Source organism: Carica papaya, chromosome 5 (genome assembly GCF_054855325.1).
Source record: "Carica papaya isolate Zhongbai chromosome 5, ASM5485532v1, whole genome shotgun sequence".
NCBI lineage: Eukaryota > Viridiplantae > Streptophyta > Magnoliopsida > Brassicales > Caricaceae > Carica > Carica papaya.
Genome location: NC_142313.1, coordinates 18,685,879 through 18,702,060, shown reverse-complemented (window position 1 = coordinate 18,702,060; position 16,182 = coordinate 18,685,879). Strand labels below are relative to the sequence as shown.

The 16,182-nt window shown below is 36.0% G+C and overlaps 1 protein-coding gene across 2 annotated transcripts; it reads right to left on the bottom strand.

Annotated features, from left to right (window-relative positions):
- Positions 1–288: 288 nt before the first annotated feature.
- Positions 289–13,124, bottom strand: LOC110824544 (chaperone protein dnaJ A6-like). 2 transcript variants are annotated; one of them, XM_088219259.1, is made up of 8 exons: positions 12,991–13,124; positions 4,097–4,262; positions 2,892–3,057; positions 2,665–2,806; positions 1,611–1,744; positions 1,362–1,504; positions 1,019–1,217; positions 289–905 (listed from the first exon to the last, which is right to left on the bottom strand). In XM_088219259.1, the coding sequence occupies exons 2-8, from the start codon at positions 4,244–4,246 to the stop codon at positions 580–582; spliced, it is 1,260 nt and encodes a 419-aa protein (XP_088075385.1). In that variant the 5' UTR covers positions 4,247–4,262; positions 12,991–13,124; the 3' UTR covers positions 289–579. The 2 variants fall into 2 exon arrangements, with proteins under 2 accessions (XP_088075385.1, XP_088075384.1); XM_088219258.1 differs by having other exon boundaries at positions 12,914–13,074.
- Positions 13,125–16,182: the final 3,058 nt, after the last annotated feature.

The following is a 16,182-nucleotide window of genomic DNA, read 5'->3' as shown; positions in this document are numbered from 1 at the left end:
AACACTATTGGTGTCTAAAATACAATATAAATCAATCCAGCTGTTCAACATTTTCCCAACATTACTGGAAAATATATATATATATATATATATATAAAATATAAAAGCAAATACCCAGAGACATGTAAGTTACATTCCAGGGTAAATTTTAGTAATCAGTACCCAGAAATAAGTTTTTACCAGGGAAGATCCAAGGAGAGGAATAGCATGTATTAACACAGAATCTTCCGAAAGTTTTAATCCACTAAATAAGCATCATGTACTTTTCCGTACCGACCTGCACTGCAATGAAAGGAAGACGTTGGATGTTTCAATCCCGAAAGATTATATGAGATCCAACTAAAGAAAACCTTGTCATTATAACAAACAAAACATCTCTACTTTTCTCACTGTAAGCAACTTGTACGTAACTACACTATAAATTGCTGCAAAAATGACTTCGGGCCAAAGTAAAAACACAATCAGGGAGAATAGATAATAATATAAGAACATGACTAGAAGGTAATGAAGGACCAACTGTAGTGATACTGGCAATTAATCATCTTGCAGTGCTATCTCTGGCAAAGACAGTACTTTGCCTTACTGCTGGGCACACTGCACCCGAGGCATTGACGGCTCGTCATCTTCATCATCGTATGCCTCTCGATGCTGTTGCTGCTGCTTCCGCCTCATCTCTTCCTCAATGTTCACATCATGCAAAGTGGTTTCTTCACAGTCATCCAACTCCATATCAGAAAGCTGTTTGCTTGCCCTTGGGGTAAGTATGTTCTCCATTGTGCGGCACTGGCCAGGGGTAAGAACACCAGTGTCTGGGAATTCCACATTGAACAGAATGAAGAGCCTGCCCTTCATAAATGGTCTGCCATGGTGTGGCATTCCCTCGTCATTAATTGCTTTGTGTTGACCTGCAATTGAGAAACAAAGAACATTCAATCAAATGAATAATGTATTATCAGCTTCTGACGGTGAAATAGAAAAAGAAATGAAAACAAACACTAAGTTGTACTATATTATATACCAGGCTTAATAATCTCGCCAGGGTTTGATTTGATCAGAAGCTGCCTGCCATCAAGATGTGATAGGGCAAACTGAAACCCGCACAGAGCCTCTGTTAAACTAAGAGTATGTTCTACATAAAGGTCATCAAACTTCCGCTTAAACCTCGGGTGATCCTTTTGTTGCAATACGAAAACAATGTCTCCTGTGATTGTATCTGGCTGCAAATGACAAGTTGAAATCATTGAAGTCATGATCTAATGTTTCATAAGTTCCACAAAATGATCTACAACGAAAATGATGTTTGAACTATTGGCTGACACCAACTCAACTCATGCATTTTCCCAAATCGGCATGCCACTTACAGCTTCATCAGCTTGTCCCTCAAATGTAATTTTCTGACCATGCTGCATCCCTTTCTCAACATGCACTTCTAAGACCTTCTTCTCCTGTGTAACCTTGTTCCCTTTGCATTGTTGGCATTTATCTCTTTCATTTATCATCTCACCTGTGCATCAATGAGCAGTAACCTCCATATGTGAAATGAGAATAAAATACAAGAACATGCTGTAAGTAGCATGATGCCAAACGAGAACAAAATACTACTCAAGTACCTGAGCCCCTGCATTCAGGACAGACATGCTGCATCTGTTGAATCATCCCCAATCCAATCTGTCGAGTTGTGATTTTCATTCCTGTACCTTGGCATCCATAACATCTTCCAGAGGTTCCACTCTTTGAACCTTTCCTGAAATATTTACAATATAACAAAAAAGATGCCAGGGAGGGAGTTAGAGAATGTAAATGAAACAGCTGAATATTGTAAAAATGTATTTTAAAGGTCAAAAAACAGATGTACTTCAAAAGAAAGATCAGAAATTCCTATTAAGCCTCAGATGAAATCTTCAGCAAGCATTCAAAAGCCCAAATAGGCATATATTTCTATCCTTTGGAAGCTAAGCAAGCAAATGTGATAAATTCCAAAACTCAATTAAAATAGAAGGATTCATGAAAAGAGAAGTATCAATGAACTAGACTTTGTTAGTGCACAAATACACACATAATTTACGTTCAGTAAACGAGAAGAGATAGGGAAAATGTCTCATATATACAAGCAGTCATCAAGCCAACTTTTCTGAATATAGAAAAAAATCACAACGAAGAGATTAATATAGTGAGTATTGAGCTACATGATTCTATTGGAGAAAAGTGTATTATGGCAACAGAACTGCAAAATCCAAGGTTCTAACAGCAATCTAACACTCGAAAATAATTTCTTCGGAGTGAATTGAATGCCAAAGATACAGATGACTGAAAATTAAATATTTTGACACACAAATGGATGTCCATGGGTATGTAGAAATGGAAACAAGAAAAAAACAAATCAGTATAACCACATGTGATTTGGGCAGAAAAAATACCCCTGTGATTCCATGTAAAGACAAGAGTCACTATTCACTAGGACAAATATCATATACAACACATGTTGAGACTGAAACGAAGGAAATTTAGCAATTATTTTTTAAGAAATTTTATTAGCGCTCCTTGTATGAAAATCAGTTACTATTTTTAAAAAAAATAGAAAACTGAAGCATGTAGATAGATTAAAATACTAGTGATATGAACACTTAATTGGAGCAGGCCTAGAAAGATATTAGCTGTTCCTACCCTTTACATTTGGGACACAGAATATTCCTAGAAAGAGAGAGTTTCTTAGTTGTTCCGTTGTACAGATCTTCCAAGGAAACTTTCAAGGAGTGCACCACGTCATCACCTTGCTTCTGCCTTCTTCCTCTCGAGCTGCCACCACCTACAGTTAAATAATAATTGGAAATAAATCATTTTGGCAAAAACTTAACAGTAAATAAAGAAAAAAATCAGAAGCAGCCACTTACCTCCAAAGGCCCCTCCACCAAAAAATGATTCAAATATATCAAAAGGATTATGAGAGGGACCACCACCTCCCATTCCCTCCTTAAGAGCATCTTCACCATATTGATCATAAATTTCTCTCTTCTCTGGATCGCTAAGAACATCATATGCATGGGACAGCTCCTTGAACTGATTCAGGAAAAAAAATCATGAGTTTTGTGCCAGTCAGGAGAAAGAACTGATGAAAGAATTGAAGATAAGCAAAGCAGAATGGCATCAAAAGATTCAGGTAGTTGAGCCCTTGTAGTTTAGAGTATCCAAGTCTAATTGAGCATACATATCAATGAGAAATAGTAAAACACATGTAACATGCTGTTCAAGGACAAGGTTCCTTCCCTTCCTCCCTCAATAGAACCACATCATATGATTGAAGGGAACAAATAAAAAAAGAACCCCCCTGCCTCCTCTGACCTTCTTATATGATCTCAAAATTAGAATCTTTTGAAGTTTGAAATTGATGGAACTTGTAGAGTACCCATGTGAGTTGGTTTTGCTGCAATTTGGAATTGATAAAGAACTGCTTTCTCTTTCTTATTTTCAAACATAAAAGACGGATAACCCAAATAATGAAGATTTCTTTTTGAGAAGAAAAAACTAGAAGAATAGAAGAATAGAAGAATATAAGAACTAATAGTTTCATCAGTGGTTGAGAATTACGAATATATAACATGACCCACTTATAGTAGCAAACTTTCCACCATACCAGCTAGTACGGCAAAGCAGCAAACCAACATAAAGTGAACCAAATGCCAAATATATTATTTTTTCCCTTCTGAGAGAAAAATACCAAGATTTTACTACGTGCCACTACCCAAAATAGCAGACCAATTAAGCCCAGTGCCTAGTACCTTCAAGATTAGCTAAAAGCCAAACCCCATAACCACACTTTGACCCAAAACATACGATGTTGTAATTAACTACATCGAGGACATTATTAGCTACATATCAAAGTCAATGCACATCACCTCTACAACAAATAGACTTGAATGCAAAAGTTTCAAAGCATCATCTTTTCTTTGTGCTATTTTCTTTTTCCCTATCCAAAGTCACCATCTTCCTAGGATGCATGCGCTAAGGAAGAAATATTGAACCGTGTAGCATCACATGAAACACCAAGTCAAAACCATCCTTCAAGATTAAATAGAGACAAGGAACTAAGCCAACGCACCTTCTCAGGGTCTCCACCTTTGTCAGGATGATTCTTTATTGCCGCTTTTCTATATGCCTTCTTTAGCTCATCTTGACTTGCACTCCTTGACACTCCAAGGATTTCATAGAACTTAGTGTTATCACTTTTCTTTGGAGCACGCCCAAACATGATTAAAGCACTTTAGCTGAAACACAAGAACAGTAAATCCACAAATTCAACATCCCCAATATAAAAAAACAAAAGGCCATGTTGGTTAGCAAACACCATGTCATTAATTAAAAATAGATTAAAATCACAAAATATGAACAGTGTCACATCCCATTTTACCACACATGATAGATTTCACATTCATAGAGGAAATTAACTTATTTTAACTTGAAATGCAAAGAAGTGTTTACTCCCAGAATAAGTATCAAGCATCTACTAGAGCACAAGACCAATACCATCACCAACAAAAAGAGCATTTGTTAAGCTGTTAGCTTACACAATCAATACAAAAAAAGATAGTGATAACAATGTGGCAAATGCCTTGTCAAAAAAGGACCTTATAATCACCAAGCAGAACTAGTCAGGTAGTCAATCAGTATGGTGCCTCTACCTGGTTGGAGGATGCGGTGGAATGTTACAAAAGGAGATGTCCAGGCCTGTAGGTTAACAGAAATGCTAGCGATTTATCCTAAAAGGAAGCCTCCTCATGCTTTTAACATAGGTATCTCCACTATAATAGAAGATTGTATGTGAGCAAACAGTGGAAGCTAAGATAATGTAGCCTGCTTGCCACAATTCTGCAGTTGGTGGGCATTCAGGAGTTGGAGGCACTCGATAACCAGGGCATTTTATTGGCCTACCTTGATTTAAAAACAAAAAATCAATGTACAGATAGGCAAAGGAACAATGCCACTTGTCAAAGGTATACACTAGAGCACACTACTTATCCAGTTCTTCAACACATTACAGTCTTTATCAGAGCTAGACGCACATTACTGTGGATCTCATTATATAATTGCCCAGATCAGAGAAAAAAGACACTTCATTAGTGACAGTTGACATATTTACTAAATATAGTTACTTTTTTTAAAATAATACTAACTATAGTTACTTTGCACTGGCACACCCTTTCACAAGTCAAAAAATTGTAAGGATTTTCTAGGATAAGGAATTAATGAGGTTGATGGGAACTAAAATTGAATTGAGCAGCAACATCCCCCATGAGATGGCCAGTCCGAAGGGGTGAATCAATTTCTAGAGGGATAACTTAGACATGTGACTTTTCAAAAGCCACACTTCTGGTCCAAATGGTTGGGTCTGGCCCAGCTATGGTACAAATCTTTACCACTTAAGTGGCTCCCTTCTAGGCTTTCTCCCATTACCTTCCTCCTCATTTCTTGAACCACAGGAAATCAACACCCCAACAATGATTCCGAAGGAGTTCACAAAAGAAAGACAATTGATGGACAAGTTACTCGAGGAGACAATTGCTGGAAGCTCATAACTAAATGGAGCAGTACATGAATGCTGACAAATCCAAGAGATAAGTTGGGGATAAGACCCTTTTGAAGATTCAACCTTGTAAACAGATTTCTTTCATTTCAGGTAAAGCCTAAAACTATTGCCAAGGTGCTATAGACCATTTTCCATCATTCAAAAAGCAGAGACAATGGCCAACAAGTTACAGCTATCTACCAAATCCATATACATCCCATGGTTCATGTATCACTGTTGAATAAGTACGTAGCGGATCATCCCTCCGCCAGTATAAAGCTATATGCTGCTAATGCTCATGGTCAAATTAAGCCTGAGCTAAGGGTGACCTTCGAGAAAGAATGGTTCCGGCCAAAATAAGCCATTGTCTAATGACCTGGCCGACCAATATAAAACTTCTCTTCCTTTCATAGCTCCAAATACTCTCTCTTCTCTCTCAAGCTTTTCTTTGTATCTTAGGACGCCTGGTCGGCCGACTTGGCCGATCATCCGTCGATTCCGTTCTAATGACCTCTTTTGGATGAAGGTATTTGATTATCAAAAATTTATCTTATGATTTGGTCTACGAAGGGAAAAGATTGGAAAACCTACGAATAACTAAAAATGGGCATGGTTTCTGCCACTCAATTGTTCTCAACAAAAAATAGTCCTGCTGGTTCTTAGACATGCTCCACGATTTCTGGTGGAAATGGAAGTCGGGGAAATGGGCGAAACATTTGGTGCAAAGTTATGAACTCTAGTTGTCGTATGGAAGCAACATAAGGGGTGAATATTTGGCAATTACATTACATGGAGGTGGTCAAGTGAAGAGGATCTTTTTCCCGGGTGGTATGGATGGAAAAGGATGGTGGAAACTAACGGTGGCTATGTTCAAGCTCGCTAATAGGTCATTGAAGAACCCCAATTCGAAGGCAGATGGAAGTAACCTAGTAAATCCGCATGTTCATGCCAATATTCCGAAACAACTATGGAACGTTTCTTTTAAATGTCCTCATTGCAAGGAGGTGATTAATGTGTTTATGGAAGTAGGGGATTCAAAAACTTACTTGGCGGCATTGGAAGCACACGAGGGGAGGCCAAAACGGGTAGGGCAGAGAGAAGCCGAGACAGATTCAAGTCGGGTTGCCCCAAGGAAATTGACCAGGGCATCTTATAGTGTTAAACCTAACGTGAAGGGTTCCCGTGGTTTTGGTCATTTGGGTATGGTGCTGCAAATGCTGTGGGCCAAACACAACTAAAACTGAATGGATCTGGTGAGAAGAGAAAGTTTACGTGGAAAGAAAAAGAGAAGTGGATTGCGAAACCTGATATTATTGAAGGCCCAAATTTAAACCCGAGGCCACGAATGGTAGGGGTTATGATCCAGGGTGAGCATTCAGGTACAAATGATCCCGCGTCACCCGAGTTCGTAAAGTATGAGTGTCGACTAAAAATAGATACAAAAATGGAGAAGCTAGGGTTCGTCGAACGGTCATCTCTGGTGAATGATATGAACAACGGAGTGGGTGTTCCGCCTTTAGACCTCAGCAAAAGGGACGATGATGATGTGTTTTCCGTTTTCTCCACCACGGAGGACTTCGAAGGCGAAGGGAGGCAGTTGAACGAGTTCTAGATGGATGAGACAAAGGCGAACCACCTTGAAATGGTTTTGGTGGAAGAAGATGCCCAGGCGATTGCTACGGTTCGCGACTCGGTTTTGGAGGAGATTATTGAGCTGAGTCTGGAAGGTGTCACCGTCACTAAGACTGAGATGGATTATTGTTCACACTGGGTGGCAAACAACCCTAAAAGTTTGGAAAGATGATGGGGGTGTCACTAGCAGGTATGGAGAACGTATCCTTTCTTTTTTTCTTTGATATTGAAAAAAGAAAGATGTTGAAGAAAAACATAGGAACCAGACTGAAAGAAAAAAAAAACCGGGTGAAGGGACGTCAAGGGAGCTTAAAAGATTGCAATCATCGATTAACTATGATGGGAGAAGAAGTGGAGGTAAGGAAGGGGAAAGACTTCGGATGTTATGTAAATGATTAGTAGAGTAATTTCTTGGATTGTTTGGGGAATCAACTGCAGGGGTAAAAGACTGATATTTAATGGGTGTTTAGAAAAATGGAGTTCTTCTGTTGTCTGCCTCCAGGAAACCAAAATGTCCGACTGCACTGGTGGGATAGTGCTCCTTGTGGCATATAAAGGAAAAGAAATGGCAGACTCTACCTACAAAGGGGTCGGCTGGTGGTTATATTATTTTATGGAAGGAGGAACAAGTCAGATGTTTAAAGATTATCAAAGGGGAGTGCTCCTTGTCGTGTATTTTTAAAAACAAAAAGGGGGCTTTGAATGGATGTTCACAGGTGCTTACTGTTGGGGAAATAGAGAGGAAAGAAGTCTGTTGTAGAATGATTTTGAGGTTTGCAGAATTAGCTGGGCCGGGAAATGGATTATCAGGGGAGATTTCAATATGACACTGAGAAGAGAAGAGAAGAGAGGAGTGGAACTACCTTTTCTGCTACAGAAGCTAATGAGTAATGGACCTGGAGAGGTATGAAATGGTTGATCTTCCTCTGAATAAGGGTCAATGGACCTGGTCAAACCAAAAGAGCAGTTCAAGGATTGATAGAATCTTCATTTCCTCCTCTTTTCTACTTGACCTAATGGGGGTGAGCCAAAAAACTTTGCCTAGGCCGATTTCTAATCACTATCCCATTTGTATTGAGGCTGATGGTATTCAATAGGGTCTGGTTCCATTCAGATTGGATAACAAATGGTTGAAGAAAGCTGAGTTTCGTGTTCTGGTGGAAAATACCTGGAAAATGATGAGATCAAGGGTTGTGCCAGCTACAGATTTGTACACAAACTAAAGGCAGTACAAAATGCCATTAAACAATGGGCAAAAACAGAAAGAGAGAATAGTCAGGTAACCTTTGATTCGGTGTTGTCTCTTATTTATGAGCTGGATTTTAAAGAGACTGCAGTGGGGCTGAATGAGGAAGAGCGGGACAGGCAGGGGACCTTAAAATTACAACTGGAATCTTTTGTAAAGGATGAGGAATTAACGTGGAGGCAGAAATCTAGGGAGAAATGGTTAGTGGAGGGGGACCGTAATGCTAAGTATTTTCATGCTCTTGCCTCCCATCGAAGAAGATGTAGCTATATTGATGAAATTTGGGTCAACAGCAACAAAATTTCTGGTAATGTCGAGCTGAGAGAGGCTGCCAGGGTGCATTTCAGACAGTTTTTTGAGGAAGAATGTGTTCTTAGACCAGGGTTGGATGGTTTGTTTTTTAACAGAATTTCGGATGAGAGTCCCCAACAGCTGGAAACCAAATTTTCAGAGAAGGAGGTGTTCCAAAGCTTGAAAGCTTGTGATGGGAATAAAGTCGGGGGTCCGGATGGGTTTAATATGAACTTCTTAATATCATTTTGGTTGCTGTTAAAAGCGGACATTATGGAGATTTTTGATGAAATGCATTATTCTGGTAAATTTGGGAAATCCTTAAGCTCCACCTTCATCTCTCTTATTCCCATAAGAAATGGAGCAAATGAATTCAAAGATTTCAGTCCATTTAGTTTGGTGGGTTGTATTTATAAACTAATAACCAAAGTGTTGGCTAGGAGACTATCCAAGGTTTTGGGTGAGGATATCAAGGAGGTAGACAAATTCTTGACACGGTGATGGCTGCCAATTAAACGGTTGATAACCTTATGACTGCAAAAAGAGATGATTTATGACTGCAAAAAGAGATGATTTACTTTCTAATCTTGACAGGGAAAAAGCTAATGATCATGTCAATTGGAACTTTGTTGATTACATGTTGTCTAGGCTGGGTTTTGGTGTGAAATGGAGGTTATGGATGAAGTCTTGTATCACTACCACTTCTTTTGTTGTTCTGGTTAATGGGGGCTCTTCAAGTTTCTTTACTGCTGCAAGAGGGCTTAGACAAGGGAATCCCCTATCCCCACTGCTGTTCATCATGGTAATGGAAGGTTTAAATGGGATTCTCAAAAGGGCTAAAGAGCTTAACTTGCTGAAAGGGGTTTGGGTTGGAAAAAGGGATAATTTTACAGAGGTTTCTCATTTATTTTTTTGCAGACGATACTCTCATTTTTTGCCAACCTAATCTGAAAAATCTATTGCATTTAAGATGTGTTCTCTATTAGTTCCAAGCTGTTTTGCGTCTCAAAATTAACCTCATCAAATCTGAATTGGCCAGAATTGGAGGCAATGGTGAGGCTGTATCTTTTGCTAGAATTTTGGGATGCAAAGAGGTCAAGTTTACTTTCAAATATCTCGGTGTTCCGCTAGGAGCCAAATACAAGGATCGAGAAACTTGGGAACCGATCATTGATTCATCTGAGAGTAGATTAGCAGGGTGGAAAAGGAATTTCTATCTAAAGGGGCTATACCCTTATAAAAAGCACTCTTGCAAATCTTCCAACTATTATTTATCAACGCTAACCATTCCGATGAAGGTGGCTAAAAAATTGGAAGCAATCGAATGTAAATGGGGCGATAAGGATGAAACCCGTAAATTTCACCTTATCAATTGGGAAGCGTTGAAAGATCCAATTGCATATGGGGGACTTGGAATTAGATCTTTGGTTAAAATGAATGAGGCACTTCAGTGTAAATAGCTGTGGAGATACTTTAGGGATGATAAAAGTTTGTGGCATAGAACTGTTGAATCTCGCTGGGGGAGGTTTATGAATGCTTATGGTTGTAATCGTATCCCTTATCCTCATGGTAGAGGGCTGTGGAGGAGAGTTCTCATGTTAAAGTTGAGCTTTTTTCAGTGTATTAAATGGAAGCTGGGTCAGGGGAATTTGATTAACTTATGGGAAGATAATTGGGTTGGAGAGGGCAACCTAAAGGGAAGATTCCCTAGCATTTTCAATATCTCATAGAATAAAAATTTGTTGGTTGAGGAGGCCTACCAAGGGTCAAATGGGTTGGTTGTTTGGTCCATAAACTTTAATAGGAATTTGAATGATTGGGAATTGACAGAATATGAAAATATGTTACAGCTGCTCGCCAACTTGACTGTCTACTGGTGCAGATACTCCTGTGTGGACTTTGGAAAAAAAATGGGGCTTTCTCTATGTCTTCTTTCTACAATTTTCTGTGCATGAAGAGTGCTCCTGCCAAAAGCCATTTTCCTGCCAAACAAATATGGAAAACAAAGGTCCCCCCCTCATGTTGCTTTCTTTGCTTGGGAAGCTTGCCTGGAAAAGATTTTAACAATTGATATGCTGAAGAGGAAGGGCTACATTTTTGTGAATGCTTGTTATGGTTGTTTGAAGGTGGAAGAAACTTACAACCACCTTCTTCTTTGGTGTCCTCTTGCCTACAGATTGTGGACCTTTGTGCATGGTATTATGGGCGTTAAGTGGGTGGGTCATTGCTAGGTCGGTGATGGGAGAGATTTGGGCTTGGATGGTCTTAATATTAGAAATAACGTAGATAATGTGATCCCTATAAGGGTTTTTTGGGTTTTATGGAAAGAAAGGAATCGTAGAGCTTTTGAGGGTGAGGAATGCAATTTTTCTAAGTTAAAAGATAGATGGCTGAATTTTTTGGGTCTATCCTATTAGGTCACGACGTTATTTGTGATGAAAATTTTGAAAATGTCGTTGAATCACTAACTATATTGTAAATCTTTTGTACATTGGTAGTACCCCCGCTTTTGTTGGTACCTATTAATATACTAATTATTTTTTATTTAAAAAAAAATATGCCACTGAGACAAGTACATGCATGAATTTGGGACCTAAACATTCTATAAGGGTTTATTAATCATTCATGAAAGCCCAATTTCCTAACCTAGATCTTGAGGAAAGATAGGTGGTGTCAGTACCTCACCAAAGGATATGAGCAAGCAAGGCTCATGCAATTTATTTCCTCTCTGTTGTAGTTCCTTTATCAATTTATTTTTCAATGCATGTTATTTTCCACCTTCAATGTTAGGTGAGTGTGATATGCATGCTACAGTCAGTTATGACCAGATGGAATACCTTTAACCATCATTAGTCTATTGTGCATTAGAATTTATGCTAATGACTACTAGGTATCTATCATTCCCGAAGATGCCAACACGGCTTTTTTGAGATAAAAGAGTAAGGAATATATTGAGTGTAGGCACCAAAGGGGTGCCGCACATGTAAAAAAATTTACAAATCTAAGAGCATATCTATAATAAAACCAAAATCATCAAAGTTACAAAGGTGACGTCCACTTATAGTGGACCCAAAAAGGTGAAACCATTTGTCCTTGATGTTTCCAAAAGATGCCAATACAGTTATCAACCACCAACCAGGAAAAAAATTAAAATTTCTCCCTCAATATTATCCTTATTCTCTAATCTGTCTTTTTCCATATCTTCTTTATCTTCTCTCTTTTTTTCCGTTCTAACTCTCCTAAAAAGAACCAAGTCTTGACAATAAGGCACAAAGAAAACCTCCAAAGACTAATCAATATTTTTCCAGGAAACCAGAACCAGTCAATGTACTATCATAAAATTAATCATACACCATATATTTTAATGGACGTCACTTCAAGAAATTTAACAAGTAACTCAAGTTTAGAGTCTAAAGTTCAACACCCATCCTCCATATCCAAAATATACAGGAAAGCTCCTCTAAACAACTAATTAAACTCAAACAATCACCAGTCCCGCAGAGAACTTATACCCATTCATCCAAGCAACCAAACCTTAAACTTGTTGGGACCAAACCCCAAATCCCACAAAAACAATTTGAAATTGATATCAAAAATTAAGTATTGTCACTAGTTAGTGTCAGGATAACAAGTCTATCCTTGTAATCTATTTTTCTTTATGATACCAGAAAAAACAGATAAATCCTACAGCAACTGGAGCTTGGAAAAAAAATCAAATATATTCGAGAAGACACAGAATTAATTTTTGCCAGTTAGAGGTAAAAAAAAAAAAATACACCATACATAAGTTACAGATACAGGCAGATTATTCATGTTAATCTTGACCTCAGACACAAGCGCCTTGTGGGACTAACAAAAAATTAAAAAGTGAAAAAAAAAACTGTAGGTACTCCAGTTCCGCTTATTTACACAAAACCCTAATTTTGCAAGCTAACTCATGGAGCTTAAACAATCATTAAATTATAATTTACTAAGAAACAGACGGAAATTCACTTGAACCCTATTAAGACCTCCGTAGATCACAAACCGAAGAATCCACTCAAAAACACCAAACAACACAAAGATCTGAATCGTATAAGCATACCGAACAACTCAACAGATTAATCCAAGCCACACCAAGCAATAAAAAAAGAATATTCAGCTCCAAAATATATATATATATATATATATTGAACAGAACTTACTTGATTGATTACTTGTATTGCAGAAAGCAAAGATTTTAAGATTGGAAAGCTTGCGAGGGAGAATTCGTTGAACCTACCTCTCAAGTCTCTCCTCGCAATACGCCGAGTAGTTTCACTCTTTCGTTGATCGATGTGATAAAAGAACTCGGGGTTACTCCTGCCACTCACAATTTTGTTGTTGCCACACCACTTCGAAACCGATTCGGTCTTTTCTTTTCTAATATATTATTTTTGGTATACCTTTTCTCCGTTTAAATATAAATTATCTTTAAAAAAATTAAAATTTAAATATTTTCGCAAATAATTTAGATTTAAAAGAAATTATAAGATTAGAAATTTTTTGTTTATATAATAACATATAAATGTGTAGAGGGTTTTTTTTTTTGTTTAATAAAAACTTATAAATATTGATAAGAATATTCTAAATATTTTATGTATTTGATAAATAATTAAGAATTTATAAAATGAATAACTTATAAATTTTTAATAGCAAATTTTTTAAATAAAATTTCATATTGATTAAATAAAATATTAATTATTAATACAAGATAAAAAATAACAATTTTAAAAGTAAACATTTTATTGATTTATAAAAACAAATAAATAACAAAAATCGATGTTCTACTTATTATATTCATTGACTAAACATATAAATAAGCTATTGAAAGATCTAGTAAGATGAACTTATCAATTGTATTGATTTATTTATATAGTTACTAAAAATTTAAGGAAATTATTAATTATATTTAAATATTTAAAATTTATATATAATAAACCCTTAAAAAGATGAATTAGCAAAAATTGGGGTGTCTAGTGGATAAAGTGCTGAATAGCCTTGGGAAGTGGGGGAATGATCTGATGCGTCGGATAAATAGATCGGATGATGGAGGGATGTGATCACGCCACGTGTCACTGAAATGATAAATTGAGGTTTGGAGGCGGCGTGGCTGGCTCTAGCCGAGAGGAAGCAACATGGGCACACGTCTCAAAGTGTTTGGGTTGAATCGTGAGCCAGACCGACCGACTTACCCAATAGGGAAACCGGCTTGGCCGAAATATAAACCGGATTTATTTAAATATATATTTATTTTTTTTTATGAATATAATAGTTATTTCTATCATTCTTCTTGTAATGTATGTGTAATTTAATTTGATCCAAATATTTATTTTAATTTTTAATGTTGAATTTTTTATATTTCACAATAAATTATTGATACTTGTATTTTATTTTAATTTTTTATATTAATTATGTCAATTAATATTTATTTAGTTACATTAACATCTTAAAATTATATTTTCTAAGAGATGCAGTGGCCGAACTTCTTTCTTCATATTAGGCTAAGGTGAATGGGTTTAATATTTAAATAGATTTAGAATTGGTTTTCTGATAGGCTTGGGACTTGAGTTTTCTATTTTCTCCTTTTTTTTTTTAATTTTCTTCTCTTTCACTTCTTTTAGTTTCACTTTCCTTCTTTTTTATTTTCATTATTTTTTTGTTTTTCTCTCTCATTTTTTTTTTCATTTTCTCTTGTTTTTAACTCATAAAAATAATATTAATAATTAATAAATTTTAATTTTATAAGAATCTAAAAAATAGAATTTAGTTCTGAAAAAATTAAGTTATTATACTTATATATAAGTCTAACTAGTTTGATAAAAAAAAAAAAAATTAGTCCGTAACTTAACATAAAGAAATAAGCTCAGTCCATGCCTTCAGATGACCAAATCAACATTGTTTAAAGGAGTATAAAATTCATTCCTAGGTTTTATGAGGTGTTTCAGTGAAAGACATTTTCTTATGTATTTAGACATATAAATAGAATCAAGAAAGAGAGCTTAAAATAATACCTTTATATAGCAATTTGATGGAGAAAATTGAATGATGAACACGTATTATTGATGATTGTATAATCGAGAGACCATGATGGTAAAGGAAAATGATAAACAAGTGATAATGAAATATCTCAAATCAAAATGAATGACGAAAAAAGGTTATTAGAGGAGCAAGAAAAGTTGTTATTATATAAAAAATAAGTGGAACACAACCTTATACTAGGATGGACAATATCTAACAAGAATGATTGCTCTTCTTAACTCTTCATCGATGATATCTTCCACTTGGTTAACATAAAAAGATCAATGACTATGGTGTGATGTTTTCCCCTATATAAAAAGCAAGGAAGGTGAGGAAAAAAGGGAAGAAAAGGGGAAAGAAGGAATAAAAAAAAAACAAGGCATTAAAGAAATCTGAAATAACTAAAGAGATTTTAAGAAGAAATATTAAAAGCCTACCATTGTTAAGGAGATCTTCAATTTAAGTCTTTTAGTTAAAACTTTTCAGAAACCCTATAATTGCTATTTTATACTATTATGCTTTTGGGCTTTGAAGCTTTTTAATAATTCTATATGCATGTGTGAAATGTGTTTGAGTTAAATCTTATGTTTGTGCCTTTGTTGTCTATTATTATATATTTAAAAATTAAGAACATCCTTAAAATGATTTGAGGCTTTGGCAAATGCAACTTGAGTAAAGTTAATGATTATTTAAAATGTATATGCTTGTATGGTAAATGCAATAATTTTTCTTTACTATGTAGATTGGTGATACATTGGCTGCTAGTCATATGTTTTCACTGAAGTTAATAGGAAGCTTAAGAGTTCCTTAATAAGCTACTTAACTTAAGGTCCTTCACCTTTGTTTGAAATATAATAAAAGGAGCCTAAGATGGCCTTAATAAGATTTCTTTCATGTTAGTTACTTTTTTTTATAAGATTACATCCTTGTTTCAATCATTCATGTTTTAAAAGGCCTATAAGAATAAAGAGTGACAGGGTTTTGCATGTTGATTCTTCAACCATGGGTTTATACTCCTCTGAAGACTTGACTAAAGGTACTTTTCAAGGTTGATGACATTGGCAAACCCCCCTCTATTATTTTATTCAAATTCTATTTTTATACATTTTTATCCTATATGTTTGATTTTTTATGGTACAATGAGCCTCCTTTAGTTATAGGAAACAATTTATAACTTAAATTTTCACGTTAAAATAAAGAGCATGAATTTTCTAGTGCAAAAAAATTATAAATGAGGTCGGTAGAGTAAGAGAATATAATTAATTAGGTAAACACATATGGTTAACAGTACTTAATAGAGAGTGAAATTATGAGGGGTGTGTTTGATAACTCTTAAATAGTGGAGAAGAGATTGAGAAGTTGTTGTTAGAAATTAAATCAAACTAGATTTGAAGAACAATAAACAAACTCGTAC